The sequence below is a fragment of the Toxotes jaculatrix genome, chromosome 2, assembly GCF_017976425.1.
Source record: "Toxotes jaculatrix isolate fToxJac2 chromosome 2, fToxJac2.pri, whole genome shotgun sequence".
NCBI lineage: Eukaryota > Metazoa > Chordata > Actinopteri > Toxotidae > Toxotes > Toxotes jaculatrix.
Genome location: NC_054395.1, coordinates 13,652,156 through 13,673,429, shown reverse-complemented (window position 1 = coordinate 13,673,429; position 21,274 = coordinate 13,652,156). Strand labels below are relative to the sequence as shown.

The following is a 21,274-nucleotide window of genomic DNA, read 5'->3' as shown; positions in this document are numbered from 1 at the left end:
AGAGCAGTCCTATCACTCTAACATCTACTGAATTGAAAATTCGGTGAAACAAGATATACTGTAACTGTACAGGGGGTGAGAACAGAGAGATAAAGGGAGAGAGATGCTATTTCATGAGACAGGATGCTTGCAAGAATCCATTGGCTTCATGAGCCAGTGGTTTTGGCTTTGGTGATCTGTCAGAATCAGCCTACTGCATCTTCCATCTTTTTCTTTGTGCCTTATGAGGCTCTCTGCATATCCCAATGAGAAACCTCAAAGCTGCAGCGCTATCATGCTGTGCAATGGTCACTAGAAAGCAGCCAAGCTACCTCCCTCAGCCATGATAGAAGGAGAGATTCCTGTCTGGCTCCCAAAACCCAAACAACATTAACGGCACTGTCCTATTTCTCCCATGCTCCTTTTTCCCAGCCTGCTGTTAAATACACACAGTTCCCCACAAAATGTTGTTGTTTCAGCTTCTATCTCTCCACTGTCATTAACCAGAGGCAGGCTGACTGACACTCCCCTCTCCGTCTATGTGTCTGCAGTCAGTTCCTCATTCACTTAAGGCCCATCAGCGGCCACAGTCTTTATCTTGCCCAGGGCAGCCCTGTGATAACACTGTTAACAACACTAATGTGTGGCGCGAGGGAGCCACTGAAGCTGCCACTGTCAGGGTGAGTAAGTCAGGTCAAGGGCTTTTAACATCTGGTGATGTTGCACCAAATCCTCTCCAACTCCACTTCATGCTCCACATACTCCCATTCTGTGTCTCTTCTTTTCTCCTAGCCCAAACTCTTGTCCATCTTTTTAGTTTTCTAACCCCTTCCCCCGTTCTCTGCTTTCCAATGTTAACAGTGTGGGGGGAAAAGAAAAAAAAAAACCTTGACAGACCTCGGCAGGACTGAACGGGGCCTTCCCTCCCCACGTGCCTTAGGGAAAACACTGGTGTTATTTTAGAAATCACACTGTTAAAGATTAATGTGGGCCTGGAGGAGTGTGTCATCGTTCCTTAACGACAGGGCCGAGACGCTGAATAAAGCCGGCACTGTGTTCTGTCCCACAGCCCAAGGACAGATAAGTTTCCTCTCACCAAGCCCACCCCTCACCCTCCCTCCTCCTTTGTCCAATAACTCTCTCCCTAAGTCATCTATTACAACCGCAGGGGCCAAAATAGAAGAAATTTAATGAGTGAACTGCTCCAAAATCAGTTTCTTCCCTGCTCTTCTAGTTTGTTTGGTCTTTTTTTCTTTTTCTTTTTTTGTTATTTCATTATTGAAATAGACTAAGGCGTGGACAAAGAAGAGTGCATGTTCTGGCTTTGCAAATATAAAAACAACAAAAAAAGGGTCAAGAGGGTGTTCGCAAACATTTTCCATGCTGATTGCTCTAGTTAGATGACTAATGGAAAGTCCCGGCTCCATACTGTGACCATGCAACTCCCCCAATAAAGTCATCTGTCATCATCCAGTGGACTGGCCAGACAGACAGCTATAAACCAAGGTTCAGAGACCACGACGGTGCATCCTATCTGTACACATCATACCTTAGTTTATTCCAACAGCCGGGAGGATGATGACAGCTCTGTATTAAAAAAATAAAACCAGTATCACTGACACCAATGAAGATAATAATGATAAGGGATTTAACAGCTGATGATGCCAATGATAAAGACCTGTGAGGTTTGATGAGTCTCAAGTCTGAGGTGTGCAAATGGGACTTAGTATCCCTTGCTGAAGGTTTTTGCTGATAACGGAAGCGCTCGATAAGCCGGGGAACATCAATCTTAGTGACAGAGATAGTCTCTGCTTTACACTAATAGGGTTGTAAAGGGCCTTCACCTTATATGGCCCAGCTAATAAACTCATTTGTGATGAGCCCGAAGGTCAACTGAATAGATATTCACATTCACCTGGAAATTACAGGTAGGTTTTGTCTTTGACAAAGTGTAGAGAAGTTGGTAGTCTGACATATCTGTGATGGAGTGCTCGAAATTGTGATCTTTGGAATTGATGTTACAGTTCTTGGTTTCTAGGTCAGAACAGTGGTTGAACTTTGGATTGACTTAAGGTATCTGTCAGATATTAAAATTCTACTTGGCAGTGTCTCGCACCACAAAGTCCACTGTAATACACGGTTTTTCCATTCTGTGCCCCAGGACAGTCAGCAGCATCATATCATCGCTTTTGCAACATCATTACCGCACAGTCTTTTGAAGTCTGAGACCTTCCCTGAAATTATCAAAGTCAGTGACACTTCAACTCATCTCGGGTTTTGATGGCAAAAACATCAGACAATGGCCTTTGTACAAGGGAGTGGGACTGCTTCACTATCTGTACTCAATTATATCTCCTTCGAAGAGGCCTCAAGGCCAAATCAAAAAGACCGATGAATGAGGCTCCAAAGATGCAACTGTATCAGTGTCAAGTTGGTGGTTGACTCGATGTATCACAACCTGGTTTTAACCACCCTGTGCTGGTTTCATCCCAAACACACAGATGTTGATCTTTCAAGCAAATCGTGTAAACAGGACAGTAGTGAATCATGTGATTACAATGTTCTGGGACATTGTAGCCTTCTAATCAATTTCATTAGCTGCATAAATCATGACAGCTTGACATTTATTGTGGAGGTGATGGGTTGATCCTGTGGACTTGGAGACAGCTCTTGTGCTGATTAATGTTGCTATCTCTTGAGAGCAAGGATAAATAGAGTATGTGTACAGAAAGACAGAGGGAGGATTGAAAAGAAAAAAAAAACAGGTTACAGAGCATGAGAGCCTCAACGAGGTTACTGTGAAGCAAATGTTAGACTGAGTGAATCAGTGAGAGCAGAATAGATAGTGGTCAGTTCATTTGGTTCGATTTATCATTTCTCAGTGTTTCAGTGGTGACGCTGCTCTTTGAATGTGTGTATTTTTCAGTAGTGTTAAATATTAGATAGTCATCAGTTTTTTTTTTCGTGTGCATTGTCGACGAAACAGTCAGCAAATAATCCAGCAAGGAGCAAGGTTACAGTTGTGCTGTATTCAGTTGTTGCTTGTTATTCAGTTGTTATCGTCTGAAAAACTGCAGAAGCTTTTATGCCATCGTTTGGAATGTATTTAATTGTTCAGGTACTTAACGGCTGATGGAAGAAGAGAATTTGAAAACAACTATCCACCGTGATTTAGGGGCTATTATATGCATTTGGCACAGAAGTTTGTTTTTTTGTTTTTTTTCCTTTGCATAAACCCAATGCAAAATGGTTTCCTCATTGGCCACCATAGTGAAAGAAACCGTTTGTAGCTAATATCTCCAGACAGTATCTTTTGGCAGTAGCAGCTGGCTAAACTGCTCTGGTTTTTATATGTTTCCACCGTGTAAATAATCTGATTGGCCACCATAAGAAATCACAAGGATAAACAGTGCAGTAGTTACAGTCCATTTGTTATACACAAATGCTTTTTGTGTTTTATCTCCACATCATACTCAAAATAATACACATGCTAATAGCAGCCATTAGAACTATTAAGCTGCCATTATTATTGTTGGTATTTATATCGTGTACGTGCTTCATTCAGTAGTAATTGCTTTTGAATTAAGCCTTAAAAGAAGTTTTTTGATTTCAATTTTTAACTTTGCTTGCTGGTGATGGCATTGTAGAATGGTGAATCATTGATACAAAGAACACACTCTTTATTCCTACAGTGGATCCATTTCAGTAAAAGAAAGGACTCCTTCAATGCAGCGTTTAGTGTGTCTCAGTCATTTTAGTTACATGTTTCTTGTGGTTCACAAAACATAAGAAAAAGTGTGCATGTTCAAGTGTATTGGTGCAATAAAAGCAACTAAAAACATAAGCTACCTGTCTAACAAAGAGTGTCTTATGAACACTAGGATCTGTTTACTCTTTCCTCAGCACATGCCGTACCATTCACCTCTGTCCCACTGATGACCTAACATCTAAGCTCCACGTCTTCCCTGTAAACACAGAGGCTATACCAGTACAAAAAGACCATTGAGAGAGTGAAGACAGGTTAAAGAACTAAGTGGATTCTTAGAGTGTACGGAGGACAGAAGACTTGTGAGGTGTTTGATAATTGATCTCCATAACTGTTACCACTGTAATTATGTAATGGTTTATGTGTACAATTTGTCTCTGTTTGGTGCATCAGATCAAACCCATATCTCAAATGTACCTTGCTGCACACAAACAAAAACACACTCATACCCCTGAGCAGGAAATCCATGGTCAGGCCTTGTTTATTTATCTGCTGGAGCAATCTCATCAGTGAGTCACTCAGCGTGGCTTTGGCCTTCTCAAGCATCATCATCGTGTGTAGGGCTTGACCTCGGTATAAACCCTCTGAGCTCTGAAGAAAGCCCCTGCTTGTCCCGGGCACCGACCCATATATACATGCACTTAGCCTCCAAGTCACTGGAGACTTTTCACTTCTATGTTTGGGCCTGCGCCCAAGCTCCTTGTATATGTCTGTGAACTTATGTGTGTGTGATTCAAAAATGCAGAAAAGCCACAGGACAGATTTTCAGGGGGATGCCTGACCGACTAACAAACACAAGTGCAGATACAAAAAAAAAACAAAAAAAAAACATGCTCTCACAACCAAAAGCTAACTTTCTCAAAATGCCTTTTTGTTTCTCCTCCTTTCATACTGTCTTATTCTCTATCTAACATTTGTACATATCCAGTCTTCTTGTTTGAGCCAGCTTGTCCTTCCTGTATGTATATTGAATTTGAAGAAAGACAGAGAGGAGAGATGAAAAGCTACCAAAACCCCTGTGTTTATATTGAAATATGCAAACGTTGTAAATACTTAGCTGGACCCCGATAAACGATATGCTATTTACTTGCCAGTTATCCATCGTCACGTGACAATATCTCTGTGGCCGCTGTCCAGAAAAGCCCCTGATGCGATGAGAGATCCCCCTCTCTGTGTTTCCGTATCCTTTTCTACCTACCTGAAAGAATTCCTAGTTTGAATTAAGGATTCATGTTGGTGCTAGAGGTACAGACAGTGTGGTCCAGTGTATGTTTCTAAATACACAGATTCAGTTTGCAGGGGGAAATGGAGATATGAAACATATGGCATTGCTGAGCTGAAAAGCCAATATCAGATTTATGTAGTGCATGAATGTAAACATTCATATATGCATAGGCTGTGTAGGCATCTCACTCAACTGAGGTATGCGAAATGAAAAGTATCTGGGGCATGACCTTTGATTCAGTCTATATGCCCTCAAGTCAAGACCCTAAATCTTACTCCCATAACCCCCTGCTTGCTTGGAGGCAATATGTGTCATGGGAAGAATAGGAGATCATTAGAAATAAGGCAATATTATTTTTCTTCCTGCTGCCATGTATCGATAAGCTGCAACCTTTATCAAAATGAAGAGGGAGGACGTGATATATCATTATCTGAAAGGCATGCCACAGCAGCTGCTGATGCTGTGTAGGCAATCCTCTTAGGCCAAAAGGTAGTGTTATTTATTGGACCTCAACCCTGCGGCTGTCACAACATCTGCTAGCAGAAGATCTATCGGCACACCGTTATTCACTTATGATTATTACTGATCATCTGCCCAAATGACTTATCAATAAAGCGGAGGCCGAGCAGATAATTTATCTGTATGGTTCTGTCGATATCAAGTTCAGAGTCAACGGCCTTAAAAGGATAAGGGGCCTTGGACATCAGGTGATGGATTGCCGTACAAGGCCCCCATGAAAATATGACCCTTTTAATAAATTTGCAGAATCCTGTTCTCTTCCTCCTCCCTCCCACCTCCCTTTGCATTCCTCTCACTCTCTTTTTCATGAAAGTGAGCTTCTTTCCCAAGGTGTGTTTGCTGACGAAGTGCAAACCTCACCTTGTAACATCACTGTCTTACAGAGAAAAGACTTCAAACGTCTCAACTGTCAAACTTATGAACACAAATATTTTATCCGCTCATTTGTACCAAGTGTATAATGAGTGACACTTAGACCACACATGTCTATGCAAGACCTGTGAATCATACAGGACATTGAAATGATGAGACAAGTCTGTCCGGGGTCAATGTAAACCCTGCCAGGATAATTCACTATGGTATTCTCTTCATAAATCACGTAAAGACTCTTAGGACATACGGGGTCACTGCTCGTTCTGTAAATATCAGCCGTTTGTATTTGACAAGTGGCCGTGACTTTCCAGAGTCACACAATAGTTCTGAGTGTTTGCCTTCCAAATCTAACCTTTGTGCGCTAAGCTCTATCTCACCAACAGTTCTCAGTTCCGTCATAGGCCGCACCCTACATAGACCCATCTGGATGTAGGGTTGGGTAACAGTGTTAGCTTTAGCGCTGTGTGATAAGTGTCAAGCCAATCTGATCTCTCCGTTTTCTCTCAGACAATGGCATCTCATGCATTCCTTTGGAATCTGTTTCTTTTGCTTTTACTAATGAACTGTATAATTTTCTCACATTAAGCTTCACACCAAAGTGAAGATAGCGATAAGGAATCAAACACTGATTATATTATTATATAATAACCTTCTAGACCGGCTAAGACAGAGAAAGAGAACAAAAGAGAGAAGGTTTTCTATCAGCACTCCCCTTGATGTTTACCTTGGCCAGTGCACCTCAAGTCTTCCGCTTATTAACATCATTATGAGTATATTCTATCTGATGGACGCCCAACTTCCTGGTATTTAGCAGTGCAAATTTCTGCCCTGCTTCCTTCTCCTCCTGCCTTAGACTTCCCACCTCCCTACTCCAGCTCTCAAGTGAGCAACCTCATTGTTGAGGCATGTTTTTAAGAAGTCATAGTGCTGGTCTTGTTTTGGGTCAGCTGTCAAGGCCCGTATCTCTGGGAAGTCCCGAAATAGCCCTATTTTACACCCTTTTAAAGGACAAGCCAGAGAAAAGACATGGAATTACAACCAGGCACCATCTGACTTGATGCTAAAAAGCAGACTGAATCAGACGTGTATCCTTAGTCAAACAATGTCCAACAGATTCTGGCAGGAAAGTGTAAAAGGTTTGTTATCAGTCAGTTAAAATGATAGCAGGAGACCTCAGAAAAAACACTGGAGACTTAATATCCCCATTTCTTTTTCTTCCTTTTTTGGGCAGTCGTGTCCTTTCATTGATTGTAAAGTGTCCCGATCAGATTTGCCAGTATCTGGGAGTCAGAGGAGTCAGATCCATTTGTTGAGATCATGTTTGACATGATGGTTAGCTCCTATTTTAAAGGCTCCAGCAATGAGAAACAGAGCCTCCCCTTTCATTTTTCTCTTTTTTTTTCTCTTTTGCTGTCTGACACAAATACAGTTTCTCTGCAGTTTATTATTCAACATGACCCACAGTGAAAGACCGCTTCCTCTCTCATCTATACGTCAAAAAGATCAATAACCCATCCAGGGCATTGCCACCACAATGAAATCCTGTCAATGTGCCAAGAAGCTGCAAAAGTTCCCAATAAATGCGTAGCAAAACTTTCAATTTGTGGCTTTCTTGGTGTGGCTCTTGCAGCCAATGGGTTGTCAGTCAGGGCCCTGGTTCAAAAAGCCCTGAGGTTTGTTTGCTGCTGGTTCTTTTTGGAAACTTGTGGCTTTGTGACATCCGCAGCCATCCATTGGGCCGTGTTGCTGTATTGCCTCATATTATCCAGAGTTGAGTAGAATTGTTTTTGGCAACAGAATGCTAACATTTTCCTACGGTGCAAACCTCCAAGTGGGGCCCTCTTCTTCTCCTCATGCCTGAGGATGATGATGAGCATGCTTTGTAAGGTCTTCCTCTAGTTGCTATGGCTACTTACTCAGCCTTCTCATTGGCAAATTGTGTGACTAGAAGATTACTGTACGGGTCATTTTATCAAGGTTTGACTTTAGCTGTACATGCAGAACCACCACATATGCTTCATGGCCCCATTCAGAAAACCCCCTCTGGGTATTTCTGCTGTTTTTCTGCGTTAAATGAGTTCTGGAAATAAACTGAGCGGGATTTTGCTCCGTCATGTGTTTTAGGCTGTGACAGGTTCTTGTAAAAACAATGAGGCAGTCCTCACTGAGTATCTCGCCCCATGTCGTGTTTTCTTTTGTCCGCTTGGTCATCACGGCATGTCAATATGAATGGTGCTAAAGTGGTGTTGAAAAACTCCTGACTCTGTCCAATAACAAAAGCTGCGCTATGAAACACTAATAATGGTGGGGTTTTCCCTCTCGCCTAGTGTGAAAGCACACACCACAGACAGGGTGAGATATACATATACACACACACACAGAGTCTCACATACACAAACACACACATTTACGCATACCCCTAATGAGGGTCTGGACAGCTCTTGGTGGAAGGATTCTGCAGGTGGCTGCACTTTCATCAAGCCACAACTGGATTTGTTTATGTTTGAGGTCATATGGGCCAGAGAGAGACGTTTGTGTGCCCAGACACACACTTACACACACTTTCTAATTACCCTCGCTTCAGTGTTTTCTCTTTTCCATAAGACATATTGACATGTCAGCATTCAGCAGGCTAGATACAGAACAAATGGACAATTTTACCTCTCTCTGTGTAGTGGAAAATCTATCCTTCTCAACATAGGCCAGTCTCTATTTGGACCTGTCTCACCGACAGAGTAAAAGTCACTTTGAGATGACGGTGACACGTGCAATAAATCATAGCACCGCCAGTCAGTGGCCAATCACATTTTCCTTCCCTAATTAATAGCTTATTTATTTGCTTGGCGGTGTCCTACTGCAAGGCTATGTTCAGTCTGTGTGTGTTTGTCTGGTATGTGTGTCAGTGTATATTTGTGTATGTGTGCATGTGTGTGTGAGTTCATACCAGTGTTGAAAGAGTGTCTCCACCTGCCTTTGTGTTACAGTTTTTGTCATCATTGCACAAGCCCTTGCGTTTCAGCACTGGAAACCCTGTTTGCCACCAATCTTTAAATTCTACTTTTAGCTTAAAAAAAAATAGCTCATTGGATCACTTTTCTACAGACAAACAATTTGGATTAAAATTGCATAGAGTTCAAAGCCAAGAAGCTTGACAATTAGCATTTTTCTGACAGTCAACTCAGTGTTTCTAGACCCAAAACTGAGGTTTGGACGATAGAAAGCCCACACAGTCCCGACCCCCCACCTGAAGCTGAAAGACATTAAGGAATCAGTAAAACCACTCTTGTCTGCTTGCATGTCTTCTACAGTTTTAGGTTACTCTTGCACAATTTGATACACACACATATTTACACTTGGCATGTAGCTGAACAGAGCAGGGGGAAAGTCCAGAAATTGTCCTATAGTTGTTGAACGCCTGGTAGCATTTTAGACGACCCAGCCAAGCTGTTGGTTTTGTAAACTGTTGCAGCTGGTCTTGTGCATTACAAGAAAGGGGAAGTGCTCTCTCTCGCTCTCTCTCTCCCTCTCCCTCTCTCTCCCTCGCTCTCTCTTGCACACACGGTCTTTCTCTTTCTCACTCTTTCTATTTCACTATCTGCTCTATCGCCATGTTTAAAGTTCACAGGCACATTTTTTACTTACAGACCAGACACATTAACCTAATTTATCTTTCTTTCTCCTAAATAGTCAAACTGAAATCCCTTCTACTTTTCCCAACATAGTTTTTGCACTGAATGGTTATACTGTGAATTCCTCAGAATAAGTAAGTGGATAAAAAACAGAGGAATAAATTGGAAAGAATCAGAATCTGTGGCTGTTTTGGCACAATTTCTTTCACTGTCAGAAATAGAATATATAAAAATCCATTAAACTCTATGCAGCAACAAAACAGCAGGCTGTTTTTAAAGTTTAATCTGCTCCTACCTTCTGTCACTTGCACTTGCAGGTTTTCATCCCTGTGCACCTGTGGTAAACATAAAATGCACAAGATGTGAAATATAAAATCATGGCAATACATTATTATGCACAAGATATATGTATGACACTGAATGAGTGTCATACAGGATCATAAAAATGTGAGAAGAGGCAACAGACCAGATTCCTTAGCTTCGTTTGTTCATTCGTTTTTTCATCATGGACAGAGTTTGGTAAGATTTTGATAAAACTTTCCTAAGCAGTGCAGTTCACTGCTCACACCGTTTTGTATTTCTGCATTTTGCACATTTTCACAATAGGGGTGCTACAGCTGCGAGTCAAAACAATGTGACAAATTTGATTGGCCATAAGGGAGACTGCGTTTCATGTGGGAGATGACATGTTTACTGCGGAGTTGTTTGAGACTGATTTCAGGAAGAGGATGCTTCTGTAAAGGTTTAGATGATGTGTAAGTAGGCTGAGAACACTGTTGTAAGTATCTGTGGTGTAATTGCTCCCATTTGGTGAGGCTGAGAAACAGATCCCTTGACAGCTTAATGTAGGAAACCGTGGTATACAGTACATCAGCGCACATATGGCCCATCTGGTTCACTAGCTTAGAGTGAGGAGAGAAAAAAGAACTGAGGGTGAACTTCTATGTCCTACTATGTTTTCAGATAACTGTTTTACTGAGAAGTAAATAGCCTTATGGACACTTTTACCTAGAGCAGTCTTACTCAAATACAAGTCTTCATAGTCTACATTCCAGATTTCCACAGTGTCAAAGTCACAGAACAAAAACGGTTTGGACACAAAAGACATATCTGTACTAACTGGACAAATGGCATCTTCATTGTGTAACTATTTTCTAATGTGTAACATTAGAACAGGTATCATGGCCAGGCACAGACAGTAATCTAAGTTGTCTGAGTCACATTGCAGTGAACCTTTGCTTTCGATCTGAATTAAATCGTAGTTTGGTTCTAAGGACCAGAGTTTGCATATTGAGCATGTGGAGGCAAATGCGAGTGCACACATCCACAAGTTCATACGCACAATTCATAATCACTTCCTGTGATTTGCAGGCGTGTATAGAAAGGTGCATAAAAGAAGTTGCTGTATGCCAGAATTCAAAGAATAGCTCCACAGTTTCCACATCAGATTCCACAGCAGATAAATGTCTCTTTCCCAATCATGGTGGGCCACATTGGTTTAGGAAATACAAACTTTAATATGCCAGCTCTAATATAAAGGCCAGTCTTGTCACAACACCCAAACAACATACCTACTGTTAAAGGGCAGATGGGGAGGATAGGGAGCAGGAAAAGGGAGGCCCAGATATGCCGTGTCTGTGCTTGAGGAAGTTTTATAGGCCTAATTTTACTTAAACTCAGTAAAGTACCATGCCGATCCCCCACCCTACCTAAAACTGCTCTGAAAACAGTCTGCATCTCTTCTTTGATCCTCTGTTGCCATCAATGGGCTTCAGAGAGGGAGAGAAAGAGACAGGCGGATGGAGAGAGACTCTGGGTTGCCATTATATGTGAAATGCCCCCTCATTGCAGCAGAGCAGCCCCATCTCTTCATCATTCCCCCACTTCCTTCATTTCCTCTGGCAGACACAGGGAGCATTCTACCACCCATCTGCCCCCAGTAAATATTGCTTGAAGGCTTAATTATACAGACACTCACAGACGCACACAGAAAACAGTCTCAGCGAAATTTCCTGCAATGCTGAAGCGGAGAATTAACGTCAAATCTGTGGAGCATTCATTCATCAGAGTGGGTGTGTGTGTGTGTGTGTGTGTGTAGTGTTATGTTTGTATCTGTGTGTGTTTTTGTGACCCCTCAGTCCATTATTATATCCCTCTGGTTACATTTGTTGCCCAGAGGGTCTGTGTGATGAACTGTGAACACCCTGTGCTCATGTCATCAAGCGGCGACCGTCACAATCCATGGCCGAGGCCCCGTGAACCACAGGAATCAATATTGTCCTTTAATGATTGAATAAGCAGATTTTCTTATCAATCAAATAAAAAAATGTGTTTCTTGTTGCATTGTTTTTGAGTGCAGCAGTGTGGTACCAGTAAGCACTTTATAAATGTATATCTGTTTGTTTGTTTTCCTCAGCAGATGATGAATGACCATGAAGAGGCCTCACCTGACAGCTGCGTCAAAAAGGTAGGACAGTTACATCTGCTATTACTATTTTACCAATCCTGTCTCTGTATCTCTGTCCTGCGTCCTGTCTCTTTACCTACACAAACACACACCGAAGGACTTGAATGGATAAATAATCTTTTTTCACACTTGATTCATTGGCAAGTGTTTCACTAACTCAGAAGCCTGCCTTATCAAGGAAGACTCAGAAGCCCTCTCTTCACTCAGACAAAGACACTGACACACACACTGTGACCGATACGTGCCATTGACCAGTCACTGACCACTTTATGAGGTGATAAATTTACTGGGGAGGCTGGGCAGTTTGTTTTTACGGCCAGTGTCGCCGGGTCAAGACAGGACAGCAAGAGAGTTCATGTCCATCTAATTGTCTGTGAAAGAACAATGGCTGCTGCAGAGGGGACTCTCTCTCTGAGAATGAGTGAAGCCACGCAGGCGTACTGTTAATATTCAAACCTACTACTACTTTCAAATACATAACCTACTTACCTACCTACTACTGCGATATACATTACTCATGGACTAATGTTGTTATTATGGTTGATTGACAAAATAGAGTTTAAAGCATTTATTATGTCCTCTGAGTGGTGTGCTGTGGATGTGGCCAACTTATTTTCATGTGCGATGGATTTAGTTATCAAAGAAATTTGAACTGAGATTTGGACTTTGTCTCCAAAATTTGTATGTGCCTTTAGTCTTATCTTACATGACAGGATGGTCAAAACATCAGGAGCAGAACTAATGGTAAACTACTTTTCCATACCACATCCAGCTCCCCCTAATAAAAGCAGTGTGTGAGAGGAGAGAACGTGTTTACATCGCCTCGTGAGCAATCCTTAAACAAGACATATTTCACTTAAAATCTCTTTTGGCATAATTGACAATTATGATCAATTTAGCCCTTGGAAAAACAAAATCACTTAAATTTCCTCATTTGCATTTCAGGTCAAGGGTCTTGCTGCTGTACCCTCTATAAACAGGCAGGCATGCAAATCACTGACTGCTTGGTTGATTTGAAATCCTACATTAGTCAATGAGCTTATTTTAAGAGTTGACCGCAGGTGGTTTGGGCTGTTCCCTGTTCCCCACATGTTCGTACAATGTGGAAAAACCTAGATGGTTTTATAAACTACCTAACCACCTTCCACATGAGAGTGGCTCGTACATAGACACGCATATAGTACTGTAGGTGCACAGATCATACAGATGACAGAACACAGACATAAAATACACTTACCTACAGTACGTAAAAATCAAAGTACACACACACACACACACACTGGCCATATCTCATTATGCAGAGTGTGAGTTGCGGTGGGCCCTCGTCGGGTGGTGGCAGACCACATGCCTGTTATGAATATGAATGAAATTATGCATGAGCCATTCCTTATGACATGACTCATTCATCCACATCGTGCAGTCACACACAAACACAGGGCATGGGCACACACACACACACACGCGTACACACAAACACACATATGCACGTAAACACTGACTTCTCCTGCCTCAACCATGTCATTACCATCGCTATGCTTGATTAAGGCAGAATGTTAATTGAGTTGTAGCTTGTGAATAAACTAGTTCACTGCTGAAAGGTGTGTGTGTTTGCATGAGTGTGTGTGTTATTAGTTCTCATTTGTCGCTGCGCTTTACATTACAGTGATACAGATCTGCTCTTGTGTTTATATATATATATATATATATGTGTGTGTGTGTGTTAAATACATGGTTATTTTATATAGAGAGTTATTTAGTTGATGTAAACAGATTGCAGGAAGAACACTTGGATGGATGAGATGGGATGTATAAGCACTGGAAGACATAAAGAGGACTTATTTTTGGCTTCTTTCTCTTTAATTTAGTTCAGGAGGCTCTGACATCGATATTTGATAAGTAATGTAACATTTAGTAACCCTACTTTTCAGAAATTATTCAAGTAAATTAAAATCAACAAAATAGAATCTGTAGATTTTTTGACGAAATAGATTTAAAAAGAAAAAAAACTATTCCACTAATGTTCAATAAAAGACAGTAACATTAAAATAATAAAACAAAACAGAGATAAAAAGATAGTTAAAGAAAAAATAAAAAAATAAAGTAAAATAACAATATTCTCTCTGATGAAAATATAATTTAAGAAAAGAATTTATTGTATCTTCCCATTAATATTATAGTAGTTATAGAATCATGCTCTCCCGTGCTACTTTGCTTAGTCAGTCTGAACGGAGTGTGAAGGCAAGTGGGGGAGTCAGGGTTAAGACGAGGGATAAAACAGAAGCAAAGATGTTATTGTAACTTCTCCAGCCCACTTACTGAAAGCTGCCCAGGGCTTTCAGCTGTACATGTGTGGGTGTATATGTGTATGTGTACGCATGTTTGTGTGTGTGTGTGTGTGTGTGTATGTGTGTGTGTGTGTGTGGTTTAAGTCCTCAGATTCATATCCTGCCCTCGCTTAGACATGGATCGAGCCGTATTGGCTTACACACATGCTCACATAAATCCACATGCATCTTCACACCCCACCCACGGACAGAAAATAAAAGGATCTGTTATCTGGATCCCTTTCTCTGCTTACTCCATCCATCCATCTCCGCTCATTTCATCCCTCTCTCTCTCTCGGCAGACAGGATGGTGTTGTTGGAGCTATAGATTGTTATCAGAAGCTATTGGTGATAGGATCAGGGATTGTTTGGTTTGGTCTGCTCCGGCCACACAAAACAGGACTATCTGTCTGTTTAGCTGTCTAGGCCCTGCTTACGTATATTCTCATTCACACGCTGCACAGACACTTAAGTCTGTGTGTGCGTGTGTCTGTGTGTGTAAGTTAATAGGGTATGGGAGGACTTGTGTTTCTTTTTGGATTCCTTGGATTTAAAAGTGGTAGCCAGATAGGGAGCAGGGGAAACGAAGACAGCCTATGCTCTGTGTGTCTGCTTGTATTTGTATGTGTGGGTCTGTGTGTATACGTGTGTGTGTGTGTGTTAATCCTCATCTTCAGAAGAGGGCTGCTGTCCATCCCAACGTGTGTAAACACTCCAGCAGATCAGATGGCAGATAATGACTTCCAGATAGACACCCTCCATTCAACCAGCAGAGAAAATCAATGAGCACTGATTGCTTTTTTCCCAAGACGATCATCTCCCCCCAAAGGCTACTATCTATCTCTCTCTCTTTCTGTCCCTCTTTCTCTCACAATTTCTCTGTCTCTCTTCCCAATCCCCATTCAGGCACTGCTCAGTACCACTGAGATTGAATCAATCCATGCTGCTTTTCACAGGGGATTTACTGTGAAAAGATACAGCAGAATATCTCTTTAAGACGATCAAGTCTCTGTTACTCCGTCTGCTTCACTCTTCCTCTCTTATTTGTCTCAGCGAAGGTGGACATGGTTGCCTAACATATTTCTGGTGCTCTCTAGGTAGTGATAAATTGACAGAGATGTTCTTTCATGTTCTTTTATTCAAACTCCAGCACTTGTTAATGTTCTGCCTGCATCACGATGCAAAGTATGCTGTAAATATGTGTTTTAGATATTAAGTTGTAAATGGGAAAAGGACAGAGGTTGATATGAACTCTGACCTATAAGTAGATTTTTCCCAGTCTATGTTGAAAGACTAAGGAGCCAAATGGGGGTCAGCTGCAGTTGTGATTCTATTGGTGTGTATGTGCACGCGCTTGTGTGTGAATATCTTTCTTTTCCCGTATCAAGCTGGGGAATTGAGTCTCTAAATACGCTAGCTAAATGACCCTAAATGTATGAGGGCTATTATGTGGACAGAGGGAGGCTCATGGGTCACAGAAGTGATCTAGTGCTTCAGGCCATAGTTTACCCCCTGCCAACAGCACCACACTCCTCCTGCTTAAATAGGCTCATGATTGATTGATAATTATGATAATTTGTTTGAAATGATTATCTGGATATTATAATCACTTGCCACCCCGGTGCGCCACGGGGGCAAGTCATTTTTCATAATGCTGAACGTCACAAATATCCTGTGGTTGCAGGGGTGGCTCTGTGCATGTGTGACTTTATCTCTGTGTAGGGGGGTGTGAGTGGCCAGGGCTTGGCAGTGGGCTCCCCAGGGCCATGGCTTGAGTGTTTAGTGATGAGCCCAAGGAGCAGGAAATGGCCTGAACGAACACACACACACAAAGGAAAGAGTAGGCTTAAAGTTGGATTTACATTTGAGCATTTGAAACATTTTTACAGCACAGATTCTGTACATGCATGCATTGATAGATGGCTGTAGTGCTGAAATGAGTAGTCGAATAAGCTAAACTAAAATTAATCCACAACAACTTTGATAATTCTGCAATCGTTATATACTCTCATTGGTTGGTAAATGTCGGTTGGACAAAACAAGAAATTTGAAGACTTCACTTCTTTGAAACTGTGATGAACAATTTTATTTTTAAAACATTTTATAGAATAAAAAAAGAAAAGACATTGATCATCAACATTTAAATGTAGATTTGTAGATATAGTGATGATACGGTTTCTTTCTTCTACTGAGCAGGGTTACATTTTAATGGGCCATGCCTGACATGTTTTCGTTTGGCAAAAATTTGAAGCTTCAAAGCATGTCACTGGTGACAAACATTCATGTAACTTCTCAAACCGTTCTTCGGCATAATTCAATTCTGTGCTATTGATCTGTATTTTCAACGCTCTACCTTGCTATGTAAAAACACTCTTCCTTTGTCATGCATGCAACTGATTGATTGATTTTTTATTATTTACTGATTTTGCTGCAAGGCTGGTTGGAGAAATATCTATTGACGTTTTCAGCAAGCTGCAAACTTCTCCGAGCCAACTTTCCAGCTTACAAGCAGAGATCATTTGATACTCAAAAGACATTTGACACAATTTTTGGTGGAGTATTCCTTTAATATGTCTGCAATCACCAGTTACAGATTCATATGTCCAGACTTTGGTGGCCAATAGCACTGATCTGTCGAAGGTCACATGGTTCAGACAAAGTCAGGGTTGTTGGAGGGGAGGTGGAGAGTAGGAGGAGAGGTGAAAACGGAAAGAAATGGTCTTTCTCTCTCTCTGTCTGTCTTGTCTGTGGGAACTGTCCTAGCTTTGGTTACTGCAGAATGCTGTCATTATGCCTTGTGAGGAGCATTCACTCAAAGGCCACTGCTGTGTGTCACTGTGTTCATGTATGTGTGTGTGTACATGTGCTCACTGAGTGTCTGAGTGCTACTTTTAACTTCCAGTGGCACTTTTAACTTGTATGTGTGTGCATGTGTGTGTGCGTGTGTGTGGGCCTTGACTGACGCATCTCTGTTGTTATCGCAGATCAAAACCTGACGTCACATTGGAGTGAAGCGCTGGGAGAGGAATTCAAGTGGGAATGAAAGAAAGAAAGAGTAGAACAGATAGAGAGGGACAGAGCGAGGGGGCGGAGGAGAAGCACGAGGTGATCGGAGGCACTTTCACATCAGCTGGCTCCCTGACCCCTCTCTCCCTCTCTCTCTCCCTCTCTCGCTCTCGTTCCTTTCTTCTGCCTTTCACTCTTTCTTTCCTTCTCTCATTCCTTCTCTTCCTGTCTTTGTCTCTCCATAATCTCTCTCCCAGTGGCCATTCCCACCACATTCTCCGGGGTCACCCAACAAAAGGAGGAGGGCGATAGTCTGACAGTTGCAGGGTCTGTCATATGAGTTTCCTCACACATACACTACGCACTCGCTTTCACACATTTGTTTTTGTCTTATTATAACCCTGTCCACTTTATGTCCAAAGAAACAAAACTCCCCTCTGAAATTCTTCTGGGTTTATTTAGTTTTTGAGTCATACACTTTTTGTCATTTTGTGGGATATTTTTTTTGTCTTGTTCTGTGCCAAACGCTGGCCTAGAAGAAGTGTGTTCACAATGAAATATTTCGCAACTGCAAAGGTAGTCACCAGTTTCTGATGAGCACCTTTGATGGCACTCAGAAATCAAATCCATTTCAGAAGACCCAAAGCTGAAATATTTCTGTTCTATTCGATATTAGTCACTCGACATCTCCTGACCGTACCATTCATTGGTAAAATATCCTCGCTCTGGAGGATTATTTTCATCTTTCTGTGCTTTTAAGGACGCTTGGAGATCAACTGCTTCAAAATATAACACTGCAGAACACACACAAATACACACACACACTGGCGCGCACTCTCCGTCTTGTCTGTCAAGAAAGCAGTGAGTCCATAAAGGCAGACAGAGTGAATGCAGAGGGCCGGCTGGTCAAGCACTGGTGATAATAACATGACGACCCGCATGGCGTTGCCAAGGAGACCTAGAAGCCTGGGGGAGGCGGAGAACAAAAGTTGTGTGGTCCTGCTCGTCAAAAATATTTTCACGTGTCAGACAAGGGAGATAAAGGTTCATCTGTGCGTGAGAACGGCTGGATGCATTTGAAACTCTGCATCACAAGGGGGAGTATTTCTTTTGTGTTCGAAAAGCCCTCTCTCACACTGTACAGGTCTTCTTTTTCAGCAGCGGAGAACATCTTGCCAAAAATCTTGACATTTTAGGCAACTCAGATATCTTAGCAGTTTGTGTTTTAAGGATAGGGATTCGTTAATCAACCCAGGAAGAAAGGCAAAAAACTGCCAAAGAAACAGAGATTACAGGAGATATGTGTTGACGCAACACAATGTCTATAGACATACAATAGGTAGAGTTAAAGCAAGAGAGTGAGCGTCAGTAAAGATGGAAACCCTCAGAGGGCAAGAGACAGCCGGAGGCAGGGGGATGGGGGGGCATGACAGGGAGGAATGCCAGAATGCCCAAGAGAGGCAAGAACTGCCAGCCCAGCCACAGACACAGCCCGTCTGGGGAAGATAGAGAGTGGGGGAGAGAGGCTGGCCCTGCTAACACAAGGTCATGTGAAAAAAGATCCCTCTTTCTCCACCCACCCACCTACCCATCCATCTATCCATCCATCCATCCATCCATCCATGTGTCCGCACATCACTCTGCCCCTGTTGAATATTTTAGGTAGACACAACATTCCGAAATTATTAAGAGAAAAAAGGAGAAGAGAAAGGGAGAACTCAGGGAGAGATAGAAGTGAAGGACGAGGAGATGGCGGGAGACAGTGGGAGTGTGTCTGGGCGTAACAGGTCTTAGGGGAGCTTTTAGCCACGGAGTGGTAAGTGAAGCGTGCCGTGTGTTGAGGCTGTTCTGGTTAACTGTCTTCATACTTCGAACGGGAGCCTCAAACACATACATACACAGTGTGTACATCCGTGCTTGTGTGTTTTAGTGTCTGGTAGGCCCCTTATGAAGAAAATGACTTTTTTTATTTATTGGCTGGAAAGTTCCAAAATTCACTAAAATCACAGTCAACTAGATTTTTTTTTAGATCAGGGTGTTGAAACTAAAGAGAAAAACAAAAAACAATTGTACAGCCAGTTTCTCATGCAGTGAGTAGGAGGACTATCAACAATGACATAAAGGAGAAAAACATATTGAGGTGCTGTAAAATACAGCAAAGAAATGATCATTTACAAAATAAAAATAAGCTCTTAAGTATAATTTCCTGCTATTTAAAGCTGCATGAACAAATATTTTAAAATTGAAAGTGTTTTGAATTGAATGACATCAAATGTAGAAGGAATCATTCAAAGTGAGAATTATCAGCCAATTCTGCAACTCTTGGTCTTTTATCTAAATGTTTTTTTTTAAACCTGCACAGCAAGAGATAAAGTTAGCAACTAGCTGGTGAAGAAAGTGGAGCAACTAGCACTTTAAGAGACAGATATTTTTCTTGGAGACCAAACCAGAAGTAAAATAACAGTGAATATTGACTCTTAGATGTGAAGGCAAGCAACAAATTAGCAGTAACATCTTTTAAAGGCAATAATACATGTTACTGAGCCATGATGGGAGTAGTTTTACTTTGTTGTTTTGTTTAGTCTTTAGTTTTTGTGTTGGTCAATTTCTTTTATCAAAAGTCTCTTTCGTTGGCTCACTTCTCACAGTACATCTGGATACACATGGTTTTTATGATCCCGGGCAAGTCAGAGGAAATGTGAATTTGAAACAGGGTTAAAATGAATTTACCAAAGGTTTTTCCGTTTTGTTGTTCCTAGTTTGTACTTTGTGGCTGCTTGAATGCAGAATGGTCATTTTTATAGTGTTTTTTTGTTTCTCTGAATTTTTCTGTAAAGGTTTGTGGCTATGGCTGTGGCAATGAGGGTTTAAGAGGCGATCACTCTTAACAGCTTGTAATGCAGTTGCATTGTTGACAAAAATCTGTTTTTGTTTCCCAGCTGGTTCAGAAATTTTGATTTAGAACATACCAAAAGACATAAAAATGCTGGTTTATATAGTTTGGTCTATCAAACAATGAATCGTGGCATTTTATGTATTCATTTTCTTTTGTAGTTGACGGTATCAGTACCTGTCGCTGAAAATTAGGATAATCCGTCCTCAAACGTGTTCTGAAAACCTGGGTTTCTGTCCCCTCTATCCCTGCTTTATCCTTTATCCTCACTTCCTTTCCTCTCCCCCTCCTACCATCCCTCGCTCCTTCCCTCCGATCTCGGCTGAACAGTATGGTCTTTGACTGAGTCTTAATCTTCATTACAGGGCATTAGTCCACTGGGGAGGCCCTGTCTCGTCTCCCCACAGCGCAGCCTGGCACTGTCCCGCAAGGGACGTCCCGCCACGGTACAGCACAGACACCCTGCCAACCCCCCCCCCCCACACACACCCCACCCCACCAGCCCCCCTCCGCCTTCACCTTGGTCGCCCCTTCGCTCAAATGAACTGTTAAATAAACGGCAGGCCTTAATCCACATGAAGAAGCGGGGGTGGAGGTGGTGGAGTAGGTGGCAATGCTGGTCAGGAGAAACAATAGAGCTGGCCCTGGACGCCTCCATTTAAAGCAACCATCAATCATACTCACCATGAGACTTCACTTTCTTTCTTTTTTTTGACGTAGATTTTATCATTAATGACTAAATCTCAGGGCATAAGAGCGACAGTAATCTGAGGCATGTGGCTCGGCACTCATACGCAGTCCGTGAGCATGGCCTAGTGTCTGATAAAGCATGTGTGTCTTTGTAAGTACGAATTTGTTGTCTTAAAAGGAAAAGGACATGCAAACAGGATTTTACATCTCTCTAGCTTCCCTTTTCTGCATTTGGCTTTTAACTGTCTCATGGCATGTACAGTTTTAAACAGACCAGACAAAACATGCACACGCAGCTGTATCAGCATATGACACCTTCAGTGAGCTCGCTAACGAGGACAGTTGACTCGCTGTGAATTAGATAATTAAAGAGGATGGCTAATTGAGTAAACAAGCATCGGGGC

At 41.9% G+C, this 21,274-nt stretch overlaps 1 protein-coding gene across 8 annotated transcripts in view; it reads left to right on the top strand.

The window, feature by feature from the left end:
- prdm16 (PR domain containing 16) overlaps positions 1 to 21,274 on the top strand; it is a 179,713-nt gene that overhangs the window by 85,178 nt on the left and 73,261 nt on the right. For 6 of the 8 annotated variants that reach the window (XM_041056718.1, XM_041056699.1, XM_041056683.1 and 3 more), the window contains exon 3: positions 11,907 to 11,957. In XM_041056718.1, the coding sequence (XP_040912652.1) occupies positions 11,907 to 11,957 (51 nt within the window). The remainder of the gene's footprint in view (positions 1 to 11,906; positions 11,958 to 21,274) is intronic. The other 2 variants (XM_041056708.1, XM_041056665.1) reach the window with 1 other exon arrangement.